This window comes from Syzygium oleosum, unplaced genomic scaffold (genome assembly GCF_021117445.2).
Source record: "Syzygium oleosum isolate NSW1041296 unplaced genomic scaffold, Sole_v2.1 Sole_v2.16, whole genome shotgun sequence".
Taxonomy (NCBI): Eukaryota; Viridiplantae; Streptophyta; class Magnoliopsida; order Myrtales; family Myrtaceae; genus Syzygium; species Syzygium oleosum.
In genome coordinates, this window is record NW_026607500.1 from 7,627,464 (window position 1) to 7,649,997 (window position 22,534).

The 22,534-nt window shown below is 39.5% G+C and overlaps 2 protein-coding genes across 3 annotated transcripts; both read left to right on the forward strand.

Moving 5' to 3' along the window:
* Positions 1–1,532: 1,532 nt before the first annotated feature.
* Positions 1,533–10,719, forward strand: LOC115686228 (uncharacterized). Of its 2 annotated transcripts, none has more exons than XM_056318865.1 (18): positions 1,533–1,759; positions 1,882–2,083; positions 3,642–3,798; positions 4,140–4,276; positions 4,540–4,652; positions 4,753–4,848; positions 6,010–6,103; positions 6,516–6,636; positions 6,753–6,952; positions 7,048–7,139; positions 7,230–7,285; positions 7,956–8,045; positions 8,128–8,227; positions 8,515–8,619; positions 8,695–8,767; positions 9,652–9,815; positions 10,036–10,090; positions 10,303–10,719. In XM_056318865.1, the coding sequence occupies exons 1-18, from the start codon at positions 1,757–1,759 to the stop codon at positions 10,374–10,376; spliced, it is 1,932 nt and encodes a 643-aa protein (XP_056174840.1). In that variant the 5' UTR covers positions 1,533–1,756; the 3' UTR covers positions 10,377–10,719. The 2 variants fall into 2 exon arrangements, with proteins under 2 accessions (XP_056174840.1, XP_030467310.1); XM_030611450.2 differs by having other exon boundaries at positions 4,549–4,652.
* Positions 10,720–16,275: 5,556 nt separating this feature from the next.
* Positions 16,276–22,268, forward strand: LOC115686187 (hydroxyproline O-arabinosyltransferase 1). Its single transcript, XM_030611403.2, has 8 exons — positions 16,276–16,825; positions 18,248–18,315; positions 18,419–18,620; positions 18,821–18,918; positions 19,014–19,083; positions 20,661–20,732; positions 20,944–21,057; positions 21,869–22,268. Exons 1-8 carry the CDS (start codon positions 16,406–16,408, stop codon positions 21,926–21,928), a joined length of 1,104 nt encoding a protein of 367 aa, XP_030467263.1. The 5' UTR covers positions 16,276–16,405; the 3' UTR covers positions 21,929–22,268.
* The last annotated feature ends 266 nt before the right edge of the window (positions 22,269–22,534 follow it).

The following is a 22,534-nucleotide window of genomic DNA, read 5'->3' on the forward strand; positions in this document are numbered from 1 at the left end:
CCCCCACCCGGAACAGCAATTGCACGTCGTCTGGCGAACACCGACGGCGGCGGCGGCCGTGACTCCCTACCCTGAAGAGACCCCCTACCCCGCCGATGGACGAGGAGGGCAAGGTAAGGAAGTCCAAGAGGTTGGCCGTCACTCGCCTCTTCATGCGCTTCATCGGCCTCCCGGAGACGACCATGGTCCCGACAGTTGCTATGGTGGCGCGTGGGGTCAGATCTCGCTGGGGAAAGAGCGGCGGGGCTGAGGGGGTGGTAGATCTGGAGGGGAGAGCGGAAGGTGCAAGGCGGGAAGAGGGGAGGTTGGAGGATGGAGATGGAGACGGAGAGGAAAGGGGTGTTGAGGTTTGTGAGATTGGATTGTGGTCTGAGTGAGTGATGACGACAGATTATGCTTCTTCTTCGTTGCTGATTCATCAATTTCCTACTGGAGCTCCAGAGAGTCCATCTTCCTCAGGTCCAGACCTCCTCCGCCACCGCCGCGGCGAGCCGTTCCGCTTCCTCCATTGCCGAGCGGCTCCTCGATCCCACGAGAGTTCACCATGGTCCCCAAGTAGAGGAACTCGGAGCTGGTTCCAGAGGTCCTCCTCTGCTTGCGAGCGCGAGCGTTCACCTCGGCATTGCCCGGCAAATCACCATTCGTGGCGTCGAATCTCTGGGTCTTGGCATTGTCGGTGAAGTCCCGACTCCGGCGATGGCGGCGAAGGACGAGGAGGGCGGCCACCAAGAGGACGAGGGCAGAGAGAGTGACGGCGATGGCGACGGAGGAACAGATGGGTTCGGTTTGTGGGGACTGTAGAGAGAGAGAGAGTGGGTGAGGTCAGATCAGAGAGTGGATTCAGCTAAGAATCTGCCGAAATATAAAAAAGCAAAAAAATAAAATAAAGAGGAAGAAACCGAAAGTCGAGCCGAACCAAACCGAACCGAACCGAAAGAAAAATTCGGTTCGATTTGAGCAAGATTCGGTTCGGTTCAAGGGTGCACTCCTGTCGGTTCGGTTCGGTTCGGTTTTTCAGTAAAATCGAACCGAACCGAACCGTTGACACCCCTAGCCACCGGCCATGGTTGGCGAGGGTCGGCCTCAACAAGCCGCACCTGGGTAAAGGCAAGCTCCAGCTCTTGTCCTTGCCAGCCATGGACTGTGGCCAGCCAGTAGCAAAAGGAAAAGCAAAAGCAAAAACAGAAAAAAAAATTATTAAAAAACATTCACGTTAGTATCGATCGTGGCACGTAGGATAGTCAACGTTCACTTCAGCAATTTTCAACTTTAATTGAACGTAAGGACGAAATTGGTGTCAATGTGAAAAATATTTATGATTAAATTGATCTAATTAAAATATTTATAATTAAAGTAATATCAATATAATATATTTATGAATTTTTTGGTACTTTTCTTTACTTATTTAGATAGTGAGTCACTTATTAAATTAGGGGTTCGCGCTTTCAGAAACGTAAGAGGGGCAGAGTCGCCCAGCAAAACAAAAGGGGGCAGACACGTAAATAGTGATTGCATCTCAAGCCAGCTCGGACGCTGTGTCCTTATTCGGCAAGGGGCGTGCCGACCTCGTCCTTGACCGTCGATTTTCCGTACGAACCCCGGCTCGTGAAGACTGCTCTCGAAGCGTCTACTCAAAACGGTGGGAAAGCGGAAGACGAACCAGGAACCCGAAAATCCGCCGGGCCATTTGCCAATTCCTCCTCCTCGACGATCTCATCGAGCATCCGGAGCTCGACCCTCGACGACTTCTGCATAGATGGTGAGCAGCAGCAGCTTTCTCTGCGGCATTTCATCGAACGGTCGAGCTGCAGTCTTGGCGCACGGCCGGAATATGGAAGGAGTTGCGTTTTCGATGCTCACTGGTATGCTCTGCGGTTGCAGGAGGCGGCGCCGGAGAAGCAGGAGCAGTCGCCGCCGCCGTCGCTCGACGATTGCCTCAGGCTGTTGAAAGGCGAGAGGGACGAGCAGCGCCTAGCGGGCCTTCTCCTGGTGACGAAGTTCTGCGAAGGGGACGACCTCGGCTCGCTGCGCAGGGTTTACGATGCCGTCGGGACGCGGTTCCTCGACCGACTACTCAGAACCGGTAATTTTTAGGTGACGCCTTGTTTGTTTACAGTTCTGTTGTTGGTGGGAGTGGCACGGCCATGAGTTGGTTAAAACGAATCGCTTTTCAATTACCTATGTGACCTGCGAGATGGCATGTTCGAGTGAATATCAGCATTTTGGGAATGGTAGGGAATGCTTTGAGGAATGCGTGAGTTCCAAGTGGCTTGAATTAACTCTTGTCGACATAAGTTTAAGAACATGTTATCTGCAATAATGACATGGTAGAAATGACTGTGCAGAAAAGATTTTTCTACGATACCATGCGTATATGATGACAGATGGGGTTGGAATATGTAAAGGTTGTGAATTTTCATTGTGACTTGCTTCTTTGGCAAGCAATGCAACTTCGGCCACGCTTATGGAGAGATGCTATAAGCTCTCATGGTTTGTTTTATGATGAAGAGAACCCTTTGCGAGTTGCAAGTCCCCGAGCTTGCTAACAGCGATGAGAAATGGATATGTGACTCTTTTTACTTAAGTGATTGTGCGGCTCTTTGGGGCGGGGATTTGCTGAAAACAATCGAATGTTTGCATTAGTGGAGCTCTTTCTCCTTATTAAAGTGTCAGTTTAGATGAATGGCTTGGTGAAATTGGTAGTAACTGTATGGGCATCAGTTATGGTAACATGAACCTCCTTCACCTGGTGCGAGGCATTTCTGTTTCAGTTGGCTACTTGAAGGTCTTGTCTTTGAGTATGTCTGACAATTCTGTTGATGGAACCATTGTGGCAGATGAACTTTCTAGAGTAACCTTTAAGTGCCGAAAGATCTCTGCAGGCTTTCAGTTTAGTTATATGCCCGTTGAATACTAGCATTGAACGTGGACGGGTCTTGTAAAAACCTTTATAATGGGTTTATCTGGCTGCTTTTTGAGGATCTTGAAGCACCTTCCTCAGGTGAGTCTAACAACCATTGGTGTCTGACTGTAAACTTAATTAAGATAAGTCAATACAAATTTCTATCGAAATTAGGCATATTATGGTCCTTTAAAGTCATGTCTAGAAGTAAAGGCTTCTAAAGTGACTCAATGAGTGACTAGCCGAGCAGTTTTAAGGAAACAAAATGGAAGCTTTTACAGCCTGTACTTCTGAGTCTTTTGCTGATTTTTAATGGAAAAGTGTAGCTACTTAAAAAGCTAGTACAGATGAGTTTAAAAGCTCGTACTTCTATATGTGGCTTCTCAAGCCAGAGTGATAGCTGGTCACTCAATTTGGAATCTTAGAGGTTTAGCTACAACATTGGTGAGTTATATTAGACATGTGTGTTGCACATAGATGAGGCAATTTATGATGATATACATTAGACAAATCTGACTGGATGTAATAAGTATTAGCAATCCTGGACCGTATGTTTTGTGCAGACCTAAAACTCACTTTCATATGCTGAGTACTAAGAGGTTGATTTCATTAAGTAGGGCATACCAAATTCATATCAATTGGAAATTCTTTCACGGTTGAACATTCTTTCTTTGCCTAGATATTGTCATGATATTTGTGTCCTCATTTTGTATTCTCATAATTTCTTCTATTTGGGAAGGAATGGGACAAGGATCTACTGATGGCAGTGACAATCGCGATGCATATTTGCAGCTGTCGGTAACAGTTTTAGCTGCATTCTGCCGTATTACTGAGATTGCTGCTTCAAATGATATGGTTTCAAAAATCCCTCTCATACTTGAGATTTTGTCAAACAAGTAAGGTTCTCTTTCTTAACTTGATGGATTTACATTTTAAGAATTTTGAGTAGAGAAGTTAGTGGACTCCTCAAAAATAATTTGCTCTTGATTTATGCAATAATTGTGAATAAGAGATCTCAATGGTCGTACCTTGAAAAAGTGTTTGGAGCTGCTCTGTAATGTCAGTAACCAGGATCGTGTGTTAGGTCTTTGCAGAGCCAAAAAAAATGTAGAACAGAGGCAGCTACTTAGATAGCTATGATTACTTTTTCTGGGTGAAATTTACAGTGGTTGATCCTGACATTTTTCTTTCAGCTGTACTCTTAGTGCTTTTTTGATTTTTAATATATCAAATACAGATCTGGTTCCTCTATACTTGAAGAATGTTACGAATTTTTATATCTAGTGCTCTCTGCAAATGAAGATGGAGTTGTTTCTTTCTTTGAATCCGGAGGCTTGAAGGTGCTAGCCCCTCAAATGTCTACATTTGCTGATGGTAAATATTCTCACCTTAACTGGATCTTGCTAACAAGTACTTAAGAATAGTTGTGATTGTCAATTTTTGTGGTCATATTGTGTTTCCAGTGGGGACTTTCGTATTCACCAGAGAAGTTTTCTTGCCTTTTGTGGGTTTTGCTCTGATTGATACCATTTGAGAATATTTCTACAATATTTTTGTCCAACATGTTCTGGAAAAAATATGTTATATGTTTATTGATGGATTACTAATGGATCTTCTGTCAGACCTTAATTGAAAAGTTTTGGCAGGTTCTCGTCCAATGGAGCTAGCCATGAAACTTGTGCAATTGTTGCTAGGAAAGCTGTCTCTGGGCTTTATTAGCAATGCTTGTCTTGAGGAGCTTTCAATAATTGTGAGTTTTGATTTGTATTGAGTCCTTTTTTGTTGAGTTTGTCAATCTATATGAGTCTGCTCTTAGAGATCAGTAATAGAGTAATTTCTTCTGAAAGCAGGTTGCTGCGATTGCGAGGCAATTTGCTGTCCTCCACAATGCATTAAAATTCGAAGCGCTGCATATACTATCAACTATCTTCTCTTCAGAACTTGCGGTTTGTTTTTTCCTCTACAAGTGTTTCTGTTTTTCCTTCCCTGAAAACAATCATTCCTTTATGTGCTTCTGTGTCCATTATATGTTTTCAATACGGGAGTAGCTGTGTGTGTTGAATTAATGATGGACGATCTTGTACCGTGCCCTGTTCGTTATTTTGATGTGGGAGTTGGATGCAGAATTTGGTGCTTGATTTGACTGTATTAGATTTGGAATAAATGCACAAGAAGTTCCGAAACCTGTGTCTGAAATGCAATTTAGTTCTACAACTTTTCAAATGACCAATCAAATCCTTAATTTTGAAAAGTCCTTTCGTTGCCTCTGTTAGGTAAATTCGAGGGGATCCCGGTGGCACTTGAATAAGTAAACTTCTTTTCCAACCTCTAGTTGCATAAAAATATCCATTTCTTATTGGTGAAATGTAATAAAATTTCTACCTTTGTTTGTAGTTAGGCATTGCTTTCATCAAGACTCATGTATATGGTCAGTAAACTTTATCTTGGATCTAGAAGTCGAGAAATTTTTAACATTCTTGCAGGAAACACAAAGCCTAACTAACCACAAGTCTACTTGTTTGAGTTGATTAAGATGGACTCCATTGCCCTCAAATAGCTATGGACTACAATCCCAAAAAAACTGCACCTTACTTCTTTGCTATCCTTTCAATTTCAGAACTCTCAAAAAGCCTCCTGGCAAAAAAGAAAAAAGATCCTCAAAAAGCCCTAAAAATGGCTTTCCTTTGGGTCTACCATATTGGCATCACAAATTTCCTGTCGCCATTTTGTTAAGAGGTAATAGAATGCTTTGATTGGATTTTAAAGTTAAAAGAATTAATTGCTGCATTGAAAATTGAAAAGACCGAACTAAGTATCGTGTTTCAATTTGAGGAGTTTAGTGCATTTATCTCCTAAAGTTTTGAAGATTTTTGCATTTACTTGGATTTTCCACGATTTTAGATTCTCTGAAAACGCTTTCATGCCTTTTATCCGTTAAACTTATCAAATCGAACCTATCTGGTGTATCTGTCCTTGGTCTAATTGAAGAAAATAATATTTATGGCCATCTTTGGCATTATATATCCACCAATTACGTAATATTTCCATCTGCAGTGTGGTGTTATGCAGAGCGATGAAACTAATTCTGGTTGTGTCGGGATTCACAGGCATCGCTTCATGAGGCACTTCGTGTAATGCCAAATGGTATTTGGTCCGATGATTTAAGGACGGGCATCACGGCAATCCTACAAAACCGCGTTGGTATGTAAGCAAAAGTGATTTTCATGGATGTATATTGCAAGAAAAAATGCTTATGCGTAACCAACTAATTCTCGCTTCTAAGTTATTGCCGATTGCACTTTCATTATAAAGTGCGAAGTTATTTTTAACTACCTAAAGTAGTGCAGGGATCTACTAATAGTCAACCATGCTAATTTAGAACTTAACGGTTCTAATTCTAGGTTTTCTGCGGCAAGGTAACTTTCCTAGCAAAACCGTAAGGAAAGAGATTTTTAAATTAAACATTAGTTTTGATGGAAAATTAATCTGATATGTGATTTTTTCACTTACCAATAACAATTACTTTTGATGATGTCCTTTTGAGTGTCTTAAGTGAGGAAATTTTTTTGGTTTCTATTGAAAGCATGTTGATATAGTTCCTTTTTCTATGTAGCTCCTGCTGAAAAGCTTCATGCTCTCATTTTAGCCGAGTCTGCTGTCTCAATAATAGGTGAGAAGTGGCTCATCAATCAAGTAAACTCGCCTGATGCAAGGGAGCCCATTCCAGCTGACAGGTGATGCATGTTGGCCCTATTGTTCTCAGCTGATCATAGGTTCTTAGTGGAATACTTGATGTCATGTTGGCATCTCGGTTCATTTTCACACTAACTTATTCCTTTTTCTCTTTTAGGTGTCTGTTGCTTGTCTTAGAATCTTCTAGGGTTGAAATTGCTGTATTGCTGAATGATGTGGCCTACTTGAAATATGAAGCCTCAAAGAGTTCCTCCTCCAATGTGGATTCTATCCTTTCAAAGCAGCGAACTTTGGCTATTGCCTTTTCCTTGATTGAGAAGATAATTAAACTAGTTGCAAATATGGGTGCAGATGAAGGTAAGTAGCTACATCATGTATACTGATAGTTATCATACATGTCTAATATTACGATCTTGTAGGATCTTTATGGACATTGTTCTTCAATGTTACAGGAGATCTTACTGACGAAAATACTTTCACAAAGGTGATCCATGGACTTAATGAGACGATTGGTGTGGTTCTGGAGTACTTACAAGATGCAAAGGTTGGGGTTCAAGAACATTTACATTATCTTCCTATGGTTCGGTGTTGGTAGCATTATGACCTCTGCTCTGAGTTGCCTTTTGTCCTGCAGGAACATGGAGAGAAAAAGGGAGATGATCTTCTTGCGTCAGTGCGAGTTGTTGGGAGGTATATTTTTCCATCATTTTCACGATACTCTCGAAAGAATTTCTTCAGTAAATCAAGATGAATGCAAGTAATACAGACTTCTGTTTCTTTTTTCCTCTGGGCTAGTTTCACAGATTTTGAAGTTCATGGTAGTAATTATAGGGTAAATTGCGCCTTGACCCCATGTACACCATATATCCATGCGACTCCATGTAATCGTTGGACTCCTAGATGTCCATCATATGGCTAGATTACTCATCTGTTCTCATTTTATTTCACTTAGTGCTCTGCATGGCCACTCTAGGCAGTTTTATTTTAGTCCTCCAGGTATCCTGCACCAGTTACTTTTCTTAAAGAATCGTGGTATGACCCGACTCAATCTGGAGAATAATCTTAGTACGATGTGAATAAGAAGAATCTAAACCACTCATATTGTATAGAGGGATGAATAATCTTAAAGAGAAACCAATGCACTTTAATGTTCGTATTCTATTCCTCTGTAAGATTATATCAGAGTTAGTAGGATATGATTTAGGTTTCTTATATCTTTTATTCAAATTAATGTGCTAGACAGTGCGACCAAACATTTGGCTTGAGCAAAACGTGGTTGAATGACAGCTCCCATAACTATCCATTCTAGTGAGAATTCTATTTGTTTACTGTATTGGGTTTAAGCTGCGGATCTTCTCAGCTATCTTGCAGAGACACCTGTTGCATGCAAAGAGAAAGTCCAGGAGCTCCTACCTTTTATGCTATCAATTGAAGGCAATGATGAGCCTAGGTCTGGATTCACCTTGTGACTTTTGGTTCAACTCAAATGAAAAATCTTTTGGAATAACATCTGTTTAATTTTGTTCCAACAGTCCATTCTATTCTGTATGCTTTTTGCTACCTATACTGTGTCAAACAACGATGAAGACGGAAGGATGTCAAGTTTTAGCTTCCTTTGGAGGGGATAAAGCTGTAAGCAACGAGATTCTTGTCCCATGTATTCTGAGATCACGTTACTCCATATTTCTGGCAACGGTGTAAAGAAGGCACATTAAAGTCAATTATCATTGGTGGAATGGCTCCTCATTTTTTTTTATATTTAACCATTGGTGGAAAATATCTTGTTTAGAGTCTATACCAGGGTTTCAACAAAAAAAAATGAAGAGAGTGTCTATACCAGGGCATTGAAATAAATAATTGTCTACGTAATTGCCAATTGTGAATCTTTATGCGGTAATTATTGTCCTTCGACTTTGCAGGTTGTGGACTGCCTCGTTAAAATGATTGATACACATTCTTACAAGGTAGAGGATACTGACAGCATCTTCCTGGCTTGTGATACTATTATGAACCTCCTTCTGAAGGTACTGCCTGCTCATTACATCAGGACATTACTCTTATCTTTTTGGTGCAATGACCCTTTTAACTTGTTACAACAGAAAGAGAAGGTGCCATTATCACTAAAGGAGCCCATTTACGTCAATCTGTTGAGAACCTTAACATGCTGGGCAGGTGGAGTATGTGAACTCTTGATGGATGTATACTTGCTTGTTTGTTGCCAAAGCTCTTCTTCATCTTCTGTTTTTACTATTTGGCGTGAATTTATAATGGACATACTTACTACTCTCTTGTTGCCAAAGCTTTTTTCTCTTTCTCTGTCTTTGCTTTATTTTAGGGCCGGGTGGTATCTTATCCTAGCTTTAACACTTCGAACTAAGCCTACCTTTCCAGTTTGGTGCATAGGCAAACTATCCACACAAGGACTAAGGAAATCAAGTGCAATTAGTTCCTCTTGGCCTGGCCAAGGGATTACAATGAGTTGGAATGCTTGTTCTCGACTTATCATGGGTTTCATACCCATTCCCTATTCAGCTAAAGCCTTAGGATTGTTGCTAATGCTATTTGTGTTATGCATGAAAGCGACTCCTTTGCTGATACTTTAGTGTACTGATAAGAATTGCACTAAGAGCTAGAAATGACTGCGGAATGGTCTTTTTGGTGCTCCAATTGTCATTGGATGATGAGTATTGGCAGAAAATATTACTAGAATTAGCCACTTGTGTGGCTTTTGGATGTTTTTTGCATCTTTCTTTTCTCCTCTTTGATTTGTAGCGCTAATAAAAATGGTAGTGTAATGTAAAATGTACTCATGCATGTCATTAGGACTTATCATGGGTCTCTTTGTCTTTCTCTGTGAAGTCTTAAAAGTGTAAAATGATACTAGAAGGATTTGTGTGACAGAAAGAAGCTGATGCTGATAATAGAGATAACTAAATCAGGGAAATACATGATTTTCTTGTTTGGTTTTTTTTTTCCATGCTATTTTTCTTAACCTGAACGATACTAACATGGAAATCTATATTGATTTCCCACTTGAATTTCTCTCTGTGATTCAGAGAATTCTAATGACCCAACTGTGACAATGATGGCGTCAAGCATATGTTCGCTGATATTAGATCATTCTTCAGAAGAGGCTCTTCTAGGTTGTCCAAATTTTAATCGCAGCGATCTTCATAGCTTGTGTCGGCTCATTGTTAAAAGTCTCGCTTCAAATGAGATGGTAAGGGTGCTCAGAGAATTTATTCTACTTGTCATGGTTAATGTAGAGTTGATGCTGGCAATGACAGCAATATTTTCTATGGTGCAATCCCACCTCCTTATGCTGTACTCTAAGATCCTATGACAACACCTTTGTTCTTTCTTTTTTCTCATTCTTTGCCAGTATCCGGTGATAACACCTCACACACTACATTTTTTATTACTTTCTGAATTTATCTCAGGATATGGTTGATGAAGCTAGAGCAGACTTGGATCTTCAAGAGATTGTCTCATCGGGTAGGTCTAAATTGCAAATTCCTAATATTTACGTCAGACATGTGAGACATGCATTATTGCCTTCTCAGTGATTCCGTTGTGCAGCTTAAAGATTTGGATCCACCATCTAAACTCCTTGCTTTGCTACTTTAATTTTGTTAAAGTTCATTTACTTTCTCTTGAGAAGATTGCTAAAACAGAAAATTTCTTTGTGCCCACTTTATCCTGTGCAGGATTTTCCCGGTGGTCACATTGTTTTCCGTATATAAAAGACATGGTTGAGAGGGAGCTTGGTTATCGTACGTGACTCATGGTTCACTTAACTTAGTACATGTAGAAGTGGTTTATCCAAATCTCCAACCTCTTCAGATTGGCTAACTGGAGAAAGAATGTCGTTGGAGATGGATATTTCACCAGCACTAACCTAATACCTGGCCATACTTGTTTTTCTTTGCATCTGTCTGGTTCCATCTTGATCGGGTATATAGTAAAATCATCCTATGCAGTTCTTTAGTGGTAAATCACACCCAGTTTCTTTGTGCATTCAGGAAATGTAATTCTATGTAGCATTGACTGTGTAATCATGAAGTGGCCAAGAAAGATGTAGCATCTCTTCTTTCAATGTAATTTCTCTTGATTACTTTCGCAAAGAGCATTAGATCTTTAGTTTTTTAATAAACGAGTCCTGGTTCCCTGTCTAGTAGTTCGGCTTGGATGAAACTGCATGCTGAAAGATCATCTTTCCATGTTTGGCAGCTCAAGCTTTCTAGTAGCTCGTGTTTTGTCGTGCTCGGCTTGCTAGGAGAGGTAAATTGCATTCTCCTGATGTATAATTTGATGTGTCTTCTAGTTTTGAAAGATGCATCGAGTGATGCTGCGTTCAAGATGGTGTCGTTGTAAGTCTTTATGCAGAGGAATGTAATACCGGATAGTTGGAAGCTTCCCTATAAGAAGCAGGGACTTTCCTTCGACCACTCTTCTGATACCATGTAATGAGCCTACGGCTCATAACAAATGTAACGAGTTAGGTGAAATCTATAGGCTGAGAATGCAAGTAACAAGTTGGGTAGCAGTTATGTTCGAATTGTACCGAGAATGCATGCAACAAGTTAGGTAACATTTATAGGCTTGATGGTAAGGGGTTTGGGAGGTTTGGGGCGTTTAGGTAGATCACAGGGACGATCCCCGTTGAAAGAATAAACAAAGTTAGGTCAAGTTTACTAGATTTCATAAAGCTAAAACGCTTAGTGGGGTCAACTGTGGTCCTATCATTTGTTGTGATTTAGATCACCTTACTTAACATTTAACTGCGGAGAGCTTAATGAGGAGTAGTCCCCACTAATATCAATCTTTCCTCAACCATGTTTTTCGTATTAAGGTTCCGTTTATTTCACGGAAAATGAATGATAAGGAAAGCATTTTTCTAAAATTAATCACTCGTATCATTTGAACTAAATAGTCAATAAAAAATATTTTCATTATCAACAGCAATTCATGTTTAAATATTTTCATGGATAATGAAAATATTTTTCGTTTATTTATTTTTATAAGTGATACAGGCAATCATTTTATTTTCCATGAAATAAACGGAGCCTAAATTAACACTGTTTAACCATGTTGAATGGCTCCGAGAAAGACACTTAACGAAATCTATGGGTTTTCAAATCTAATCTGGCCACGATTATGAGGAACGAATATGTTTTTCTTCGCTATCGCTCGGGTGAAATGATGATATGCCTCAATCTCCATCAATAATATCCGGGATGTAAATCATATTGTGCAAAATAAGGTGGGTTCATAGTCATTTTCATTAAAGTATGCGAAAAAAAATCTATGGCGTCTTAATAGAATTTCAAAAAAGATGTTACTGTAACTTTACATCAGTTGTATTACATATCAAGAAACCTGCATATTAAAAATAGTGTCTTTTTTAATTTCTGGATTCTATGAAGAAAATATTGTTTCTAAAGATTGAACTTTGTTAACACTTCGTGCTATTTAGTGAGAAACGACCAGAAAATTTAGTAATCTATACGATTATGATGGATATTCTTGGCATATCAACGATAATTAGCACATGACATCATTAACCGGCTTAATTGAAAGATTTTAGAAAATTTAAAGATTGAAGTAATTTCATTTAAATAAAATACCTATTTTTTATATGGGCTAATTCCCAAAAAAAAAAAGCACCAACCTTACTTTGAGTTACAATTTTGGACCAAACTTTTTTTTGTTTCATAAAATATCACCAACTTTAACTTAAATCCCTAATCTAATCTGAACAATTTGAAAATTTCACATCATGGGAGTTAGATTTGGAACTATAATATAAGTTGGTACTTTTTATTGAGACAAAAAAAATTAGGACCAAAATTGTCACTCAAGGTAAAATTGGTGTTCTTTTTTTGGAAATTAGCGCGTTTTATATGGGTATAATCTGATTTACTTTAGAAAAACGGGTATTTTTTTCTTAAGTTCAATAAGCGTTATATTTCACAAAAAAGCATAAGTATCTCAAGGATGCCTTGACCAAAAGTCACGTGTCTTTTCCAAAAGGACAAGTTATTACTTTGAATTGCTAAACAAAGTATAGAAAGTGTTAATTATGCATAACAAAATTAAAAGAGAAAGAGCCTTTTGAATTATCTTGGTAACATCGAACTTTAGAGGTAAATAACATCAAAACAAAATTCGAGAAAATATAGTCTGTGAAAAATCGCAAAGGCAATATTCTATTTTATTACATATTTTAATGGGGAGAAAAAGTACATTTAAGCGACCCGTCCTTGCAAAATACTAAACATTTTCAAACGAAAAGGGTAAATATACGAAGTCTTCACTTACCGACTTTTTCTCCTTTCGATAAGATTACTTACGAGACAACTTTGGTATCATTGAAAAAGATTGATTAGAATAATTACAACTTGCACAGAAAGTTATACTTTCGTGAAATTATGAAATAAGCACCGCATTTTCCTCTAATTAAAGATTCATCCACTGAATGTCTTTCTTTTTCGTTTTTTTTCCTGCCAAATCCAGATTTATTTTTTCTTTCTGTCTCATTGCAGTATAGAACTCAAAGTTGACTTTCTACCGTGAGAATAGAGATAATGGACGAGGGGTGGCCCATAATTGTAGCTCAGAAGGAGGGGTAAGCATGGTCCTAGTGGGCGGTTTCCACCCTAGAATCGGGACCGCCCACTAAGAACCGATTCCGAAAAATTAGAATCGGGAGCCGCCCGTTAGTTCCATGGATCCCCCCGGAAACCGGACCGTCGGTCCGGTCTGGTTCTCGAGTGGGTCCATGGAATTGGTCCCACTAGCCAAGGACAGAGACGAAAAGACGGAGAAGGAGATGGAGAGTCGAAGACGGTGAGGTGAGTATCGATCAAGAAGAGTAAGAGAGTGAGAATGAGTGTGAGGTAAAAGCAAAAAAGGTGTTTCTTGGCTTACTGTGAGGCTGTGAACGTCGAGCGAGTTAGGTTTAGCTTAGGGATTTAGGATTTTTCTTTTTTTAAAAAAATTAAAAATTAAATAAATATTTATATTATATTTATTATTATATTACTGGTCCGGTCAGGGTGAGCGGACGGGCGGTTCCACGCCTGGAACCAGGAACCGGACCGGTACCCACCGGTTCCCAAAAATTGGAATCGGGACCCAGACTGGTTCCCTCAGGAACCACCGTTTTTTATCCGGTTCCAGTCGATCCGGGCAGTTCCTGATTTTTTTGCACACCCCTTCTTAGAAGTACCTAAACAAGAAGACTTTTTCTTACATTATTATATTTATGTTTTTACGCCAATCTTAAGAATTTATTGCAAATTGCCCCTCCATAGAAAATGATCAGAAATGAAATTGCTTCCTTCTCTTTTAACTTCTTGCAAATTCCTCCTTCATCTTCCAAAATTCGCAGTCAGAGAACCGCTGTTAGTTTTCCTGCCCAAACGTGCAATGCTATCCATGCGAAACTTGAATTGGCCTTTTCTATCTTTCATGACCAAAATGCTTGACTCGGTTGACTTATAATAAAGGAAATTCACCCTAATCCTTCTCATGGAATTATTAGCTAAATCCTTTGGAAAGGGAGGGAGTTGTTCATCTCATTTGTGCCTAACTTGGTGCAAATTCTTTCCAATTACATAAGTCAATCTAAAGCCAACCCTTAAAAGTCAATTTAAATTACAAAAGTGCTACCTTAAATGAAAATCAGTCTTACACTAGTAGATTCCGTTCGAATGAATATAGTAGTATTGTATTGTAACTGAGTCAAGTTTTACTAACGTTGAGATGTGCATCAACAAGTCAGTTAGAGCTATACATAGGACAGCCCCCAAGAAGTTGATTGAGTGAATAAGCATTTGCTTTCAATGCAGCAGATCATGAATTCAAATAACAATATCTTTTATTTATAGTAACCTTGAGAGTCACGTTTGTCACTCTGTGAATAGAGCCTTATTCAATGAATACTCATAGGCAAGGCGACTTATGTGCATACTCCAAAAGGTAGCTATGAGATATGTTTCCAAATATATTCTATGAGGTGCGTAGCCAAACATTTTTTAAGTATCTCATTTCACGGTTATAGCTATCGTGAAGAAATTGCACAAAAAATGGATGGAGCGTTGGCGGCCGTGACTAAATGAAAGTTTCCGGGTTATGTATACTGGTAGAAAATTCGACGGTAAACATGTATCGCGGCAAAAATTTTGAGGGATTTTTTTTGGATAATTTTTCCCTTAGGATCTAGTATTGCCGAAAGTCAGAGAGAGAACCTGCCAAAAAATCAGGGGCCCCTTTGCTATAACGAAATCTCTTTCAAGTTGTCGTCTCCAACTACTCTCTCATGTCCTGATTCCCGAGAGGTGACGACTTTTCTTCTCGCATCAGTCCTCCTCCTCCTCTACCAAGAAATCACGCAGGGAGTTGAACCCCACGGCCTGAGCAATAGGAAGTAGAAAGATGTTCCATCCACCCTAATGCTGTCAAAAATTTCTGCTATTTTGACGTAGACGTCGTTTAGAAAAAATTATACTTTGTAAATGATTTTTGGTATTTTTTTTAATAAAAAATCTCAAACTATTTGCCGGAACTCGGCCGCCGCCGCGAGTGTGGCAGTGGCTCACCGGTGGCATGTCGGCCGCTCACTTGTGGCACGCGGGCTACATGCCGGTGGCACGCCAATCGCTTGCCGGTGGCACTCTGGTTGCTCATCAGTGGCTGAGGCAAAGTTAGGGTTTTGGAGGACATTTTTGGAATTATGAAAATTGAGCGGGGGAAAAGTTGGAAGAAAAAAAAAAGTATATTTGTAATCTAGAAACACAGCAACATTCCCAAGTACTTCAAAAATTTTGTCAAGCGGCATTTGCATTTGCCCAATGAGTTTTGAGGACCCTAAAGGCTTTGCAAATGCTGATTCAAACGCACCTTTCATCTCATTGGTGCCTAACGTGGTGTAAATTCTTTCCAAGTACAAAAGTCAATCGAAAGACAACCCTTAAAAAAGTCCATCTAAATTACAAAAATGCTACCTTTAATGAAAATCAGTCTTATACTCAGAGAGTCCATCCGATATGAATATAGTTGTTATACTGTAATTGTGTCGTACTTTACGAATGTTGAGATGTGTATCAACAAATCAGTTAGAACTGCGACGTGTTACGAATGGTGTGGATAATGTAGTTGGGCATGAGACGGCCCCGAGAAGTTGATCAAGTAAATAAGTGTTTGGTTTCGATGCGGCACATCATATGTTTAAATGACAATGCCTTCTATTCATAGTAACCTCGAGAGTCACTTTTGTCACCCTGTGGATAGAGCCGTATTTGGTGAACAAGGTGATCTATGTGCATCCATAAGTATTAGGCATGTAAAATAGGTTTGTAATACTACCAAAGGGTACAAACATCTAGTAAGTTTTGAAGTGCCTCATCGCACGGTTATAGTTATCGTGGAGAAACCGTGCTAACAATAGACGCAGAGCCGGCGGCCGTAACCAAATGAAAGTTCCCAGGTTCGTATACCGGTAGAAAGTTCGAGGGCAAACGTGTAATTTCCCCTTGGAACTAGTACTGCTCAAAGTCAGAAAGGGAGAGACAGAACTTGCCAAAAAAAAAAAAAAAAGTACAGGGGCCACCTTGCTATAAAGAAACCTCTTTTAAGAAGTAGGCTGGACTCTCTCTCTCCAAGTCCTGACTCTCGAGGTGACGACTTTTCTTCTCGTCTTTCTTCCTCCTCCTCCTCTTCCAAGAACTCACGCAGAGCGTTGAACCCACATGCTGCTGTGCAGAAGGAAGTAGTAACGGGAGGTTCCGTTTGAAGGGCAAGGCGAAAATGGGTTGCGGGAACACCTTCTTCTCGGTGCTGGTAACCTTCTCGGTGGCGCTCATCACCTACAACATCCTCATCTCCGCCAATGCCCCCCTCCGGCAAGAACTCCCCGGCCCTTCCGACCCTTCTGCCGGGTTCTCCGTGGACCCCGTCATCAAGATGCCCCTCGACGGATCGAGGAGGTTCGGCGGTGGCGGCGGGGGCGAGAGGAGGCGGCTGTTCCACACGGCGGTCACGGCTTCCGATTCGGTGTACAACACTTGGCAGTGCAGGGTGATGTATTACTGGTTCAAGAAGCACCAGGGCGGGCCCAATTCGGAGATGGGTGGGTTCACCAGGATCTTGCACTCGGGGAAGCCTGATAGGTACATGGACGAGATCCCCACTTTTGTTGCTCAGCCACTCCCTTCTGGGATGGATCAGGTGAGAGTTTCTTCTTTTCTGTTTTTTTCCCTTTTGGGAAAGAATTCCTAGCCATTGGCATGGTGGTTGAGTGGAGTAAGTTGGTTGATTGTGCTGGGAGTTGCTTAGTTGTGTGGAAATTGTCTTGCATTTTTGTATTGTGTGTATGTCTCTGTTGGATGGATAAGGAAGGCAATTAGTGGTGATGTGGATAATGGCAGTGGTTCTGCGGATTTTGATGAGATCCTAGAACCTCGATTGTGCGATTTGCTAGATATGTTTACTGGAAGTGAGAAAAGCAATGTGGAGCCTTGTTGCGTATTGATATTTTTTGGGAAGTAATGTGACGAGCTCCACACGAGAGGATTTGTCTGTGAAAATTTTGTGAGCAGTGACTCGAAGAAATTGAACCTGATATTCTGAAGACTGGTCTAGGACAGTCATGCCAGCTGTGTTGATCTTCCATAAACTGCAATTGTCAATGATATATTGCATCTTAGTCAGATTGATAATGCTTGTTGACATATTGTTCGAAATTCAGCTTTGAGATGATGGAAAGAGATTCCTATGGTTTGACAATTAGAAAGCGTGATGTTCTATTCTATAAACAAAGTGATCTCACCCATGTCAGTGGTCTAAGTTAAATGAAAAGTATAGTCCTGCAAAATATTATGAAACAGAGAAGATGTAGTGGTTGATATGAGGTTCCTTTTACTGACAATGGGAACGTACTCTTGGTTAGTTACATGGGGCTTCTTTACCAGCAATGGAATGGCTAGAAAGCTTGTGTATACATTAAGATCATAAGACGTGAAGGATACTCTGAAAAATACATAACAGAGGTGTAGAAGATAAAATGTAAAAGGAACGAAATTCTTCCTCTTGGTAACCCCTGTTCATGGTTTGGCATGTCTCTGGGAATAGAACTCTGCATCTGCTGCCACTGAACTATATGCGCTAATTGGGCCTAGAAATTATATTAATACGATGATCAAAATTCTTCCGTTGCGGATGGTAGGGAAAAAGTCTACTCAGACCCAGTAATAGCTAATGGAATCAATTGGCTCAGCTACTTTTATTAGTTTGTTATGTCAAGGATTTCCCTTTATCCTACTTTCCTTCGGTCAACAACCCAAATAAAATTGAGAATCTGGTCTCTCCCATGATTTTGGCCTCCGATTTGACATCCATCCTTGCGGCCCCTGGATAAGCAACTAAGCCTTTTAATCGGTCTTTTTTGTTTTTTTCCCAAATAGTTGGTTTCTGAAATTTAAAATGTCTGCAGTGGGGCAGAGTGTAATTTAAGTTAAGCTTCCACATTCATTCGACCAGAGGTAACTCTGTGGATGGTTAATAGTGAACTTCAAGATGAGAATAATCTCTGTTACAATAAATGGATTGTTTGCCCATCTTAACATTGTTGCATCGCATTTATATTTTCAGGGTTATATAGTCCTCAACAGACCATGGGCATTTGTACAGTGGCTTCAACAAGCTGACATTAAAGAAGAGTATGAGCTCTTAATACTGTGGCATTTCTGAATCAACAGAGATTTTCTTCTCTATTCTTTCGTGCAATTGGCTTTACCGATGCTGTTCTTACCTTTTGTCCAGTTACATACTGATGTCAGAGCCTGATCATGTCATTGTCAAGCCGATACCAAACTTGTCAAGAGATGGACTTGGAGCTGCATTTCCTTTCTTTTATATTGAGCCTAAGAAGTATGAGGCTGTCCTTCGGAAATTCTTTCCTGAAGAGAAGGGACCAATAACCAATATTGATCCGATTGGCAATTCTCCTGTCATTGTAGGAAAGGTTTGTTTTCTGATCCATTGTTGGAGGTAGCAAATAGTATTACTTCTTATATGTGTTGGAAAAGGAGCATATTTAGACCTTGCTTCGTTCCAGTGCCATTCATTTTCATGTCTACTATATTTCTCAAAAGGCAGTGCCATCAATGACGATGCATTTTTTCCTTTTATTTTCTCCATTAAGTTTCTTCTTGTTCTTTATAGGAATCTCTTAAAAAAATTGCTCCAACTTGGATGAATATTTCCTTGGCAATGAAGAAAGATCCTGAAACAGATAAAGCATTCGGTTGGGTGCTTGAAATGTGAGCTCTTCTCGGCCAATGTAATATTATACCTTTTTTCAAGTTGAATACTCAATTTGGACTTACTTTGATTCCATCTCTTATGTACCATGTAGGTATGCTTATGCTGTATCATCGGCATTTCATGGTGTTGGCAACATATTATACAAGGATTTTATGATTCAGGTTTACAGATAATCATCTTGCTCCTACTTTCTTAATTATTTTGCTGACTTGGCGCAAGATCTTGGTTGGAGTTGGGAGTACTAAGTCTTGATGGCATGTTAATGATCAAGTGTTTGAAGTTTGACCTCATATTACTAAAAAACCTGCTGACTGTTACATTTGACTATGAGTTTAGAGAAAGTAAATCTTCGATTGAAAGACATCAGAGAAAACGTACAATGGCCAAAAATTGTTGGGTAGTTGAGTTGAGTATTTGATTCATTAAGTTTGAATCTTCAACAGGTAATTATAGTAAGTCAATGACATTCAGTCTTATTGAGGCAGGTTCCCTTGCCAACTAGGTTAGCCATTTCTGCTGTTCCGTGTTGCCTGTGTGATAGCTCATGATTTTACTTACAAAGTCGGATACCATGTTCTTCAGACGTCATACGGCCCCTGCATTAATCTGTCAATCAGTCAATTTGCTATGCTACAGCAAAATAACACATAAATAAATGAACTTATAGAAACGTTGTTGAGTAATGCTGATACCACGACTGAGATGACATGTAGCAATACTCCAAGTGAAAGAGATCTTAGGTTCAACTTAAAGCTGACAAAAATAGACTTGACATTGAAATTTACACAAACAAATTACCTTTACCCGTGCAAGAAACTTTCGAAACATAAGATTTACATAAGTAGCCCTGAAGGATTAGTTTGTTCCTACTATTTTTGCCAGATGAATTGGCCAACATAAAATGTTAAGAATGTCACAAGAAGTTGAACTGTGCATATTTTATATGTGAGGGTATACTAAACTGTCTGCAGCAAGGAATATCAACCAAGATTCTGTTTAACATGTAAACTTACGATTAATGAAGCAAAAGTATCTTGAAGTAAAGTTCCCCATAGTTGAGATTCTTAATCTTGGCTGAAAACGGTTATTCAGTTTACCAATTTAAAACCGTATCGTCTAAGATCCCAAGGAAAAGTCTATAAGAACTTGAAATATGAAGAAGAGTGATTTGTTTATTTCCAAATTCCAGTTTTTGTTAGCTTTTACTTGTTGTCCTGTGCTTCTAGTCATTGATTGGGTTCCCTCATGCTGGTTTTTAGTTCACTGGCTTATTAATGTCTCCTGGTTTGTTTTGTAAATTTACCTTGCATCTTCATCCATCTCTTTTCAAGGGAAGCTTCCGACTTTGGAAAAGAGGTAGTTAAAGAGGAGATAAAAGTACTTACATGTGGTCAAGTGTGAAATTAATGCTTATAAATAATGTGAGAGAAGGGCAGTCTCTTATTGCGTTATTTTTTATTCGTAACTATTTTTCTCATTAGGTAGTATTCTTAACTATGATATCATACTGCAACAAACTGGCCATGGTCATTGAGACAAGCATATAGTCATTGATTATTAGTCTGATTAACAGGCATTACAATCAGCAGGGATCAACTTTTCTATCTTTGATGGTTGTTGGATTGCATTACTAATAATTTCCAGTAATCTTGTTGTTCTTTATTTTCATATGATTGCTTAATCATTTAATCAGGGAACTATTCTGATGTGTTGATCACTTTCTATTTTGTGTATTCAGCCTCCATGGGACAAAGAACTTGGGGAGAAGTTCATAATTCATTACACTTATGGATGTGACTACAACATGAAGGTGATTTCGGTCACTGAATTCTTCAAATAATGTTTCACTTAAAAGAAAATGAGGGGAAACTGCTGAATATGATAGAATGATGAGCCCTATTTTTTTGGACCAGTATATTATCCCTAATTTACATTTATTGATAGTAGTTCCAAAATTAAATCATAACATTCCTTTTGCCACTTGCATCATGACTTAAGTTCAACTTTGGTTTGGAAATTAGGGCGACTTGACTTATGGAAAGATAGGAGAATGGAGGTTTGACAAGAGATCTTATGACAGTGTTGCTCCTCCAAAGAACCTACCACTGCCTCCTCCCGGTGTTCCAGAAAGTGTGGTATGTATTATCTCTCCATGTTGTTCTAGGGTGCTTTTTGTTCTTTTTTCCCCTGGAAACCTCCATTTATGTCTAGGTTATCTTTGGAAGATTGCTTCCCCATTTTGAGAGCATGGATCATTAAAGCCAAAAGATCTGGAAGAGTATAGTTCAAACAAAGGAAGGATCACCAAATTTACAAAATCTAAATCTATTTTCTGATCAGGTGTATGTTGAAGGAGCTTCTGCTTCATGATGGCTTTTGTGTTTTTTAGAGCCTTAATCCTTTGCAACTAACAACTTCGGAATAGGGGTTAGTTTCATTGAAGCCTTTTCACAATTAGAGGATTCTTGCCACCAATAGATGAGCATGTCAGGCAGTCACTTTTTTCTCTCTGAATGTGTTTGGAGGTGTAGCAATAGATTCTAACTAATAGCTTTTTTCGCAGAGTCTTCTAATTATTTCTTAGTTGCCATGAGATCCCCTCAGAATGTTATGCAAAATCAAAAGAAAGATCACACGAAAAAGATGCCAGAGCAACGAGTCATAAACATCAACACTCTAGCTAGGCACTAAATAGATCTGCGCAATGCCTGTAGAAAATGATCCCTAACAGAATATGCCAAGAAAGAATCCTACTATTGAAAAGCTTAATGTGAAGCACTCCTTGGATATTGTATAAGCAATGTTGCATAAAGGTGAAGGTCACAAGCTCAATAATGGTTTTCTGTTGGAGGTGTTCGTTCTTTTGTCTTTAACTTGCTACTTTATTTTTCCTTTTAATGTCCTCATTCTTCATCATCGCCGTTGAAAAATTTTGATTTCTGGCAGGTGACTCTGGTGAAAATGGTAAATGAAGCAACTGCAAACATTCCAAACTGGGGATCCTAAAACATCATATGCCTTTTGCAGCCACCGAAAGGTTCACTGGTGGTTCATCAAAATAGAGGTTACGGGGCTAACAAGCACGGTGGAGTGAGAATTGGTGTCATATTAACATCCTATGCACCGTCGAGGATGGGTGCATTTTGTCAATTGTATGAATACAAGGTTTCAAATCATCCTCGTTTGTTAGATGAGTATGTGCGCTGTATGAGCTGTAAAACTTGCGTATTGTCGTCCAACAGTGTCGAGATGTCATTAGGAAGCATGTAAATGACACCATATACACAGGATTCATTTCGATTTGATTTTTCCATGCAATAAAATTCTCACCTTTTGGCTTTCGATACTGAAGTTTCGTCACATGGTAAATGGTATAGCTGTGGGAAAACAACTAAGCTAAAGCACCTGGATTGCTTTTGAGTAGCGAACTGATGATGCAAGGGTCCACCACTGAAACTTGGTCTAAGACATTGATGTTCAAATGAGTATCGACTTGTTTGATCTTGTAGATTGAGTCATTCCCCCTCGGTCGTCCAACATTAATGTTTCGTATTAATTTTCTTTTTGGGAATGAAAGATGAAAGGAATCGAAAAATCAATCTCCTCAAGTCT

Bases quoted from the DNA above. Each gene is read 5' to 3' on its own strand.
- LOC115686228 (XM_056318865.1), top strand. The intron at 4,277-4,539 runs GTAAATATTCTC...TTAATTGAAAAG, and splicing joins AATGTCTACATTTGCTGATG to TTTTGGCAGGTTCTCGTCCA. The intron at 9,816-10,035 runs GTAAGGGTGCTC...AATTTATCTCAG, and splicing joins GTCTCGCTTCAAATGAGATG to GATATGGTTGATGAAGCTAG.
- LOC115686187 (XM_030611403.2), top strand. From the start codon at position 16,406: ATGGGTTGCGGGAACACCTTCTTCTCGGTGCTGGTAACCTTCTCGGTG. The intron at 18,621-18,820 runs GTTTGTTTTCTG...TGTTCTTTATAG, and splicing joins CTCCTGTCATTGTAGGAAAG to GAATCTCTTAAAAAAATTGC. The intron at 20,733-20,943 runs GTGATTTCGGTC...TTTGGAAATTAG, and splicing joins GATGTGACTACAACATGAAG to GGCGACTTGACTTATGGAAA.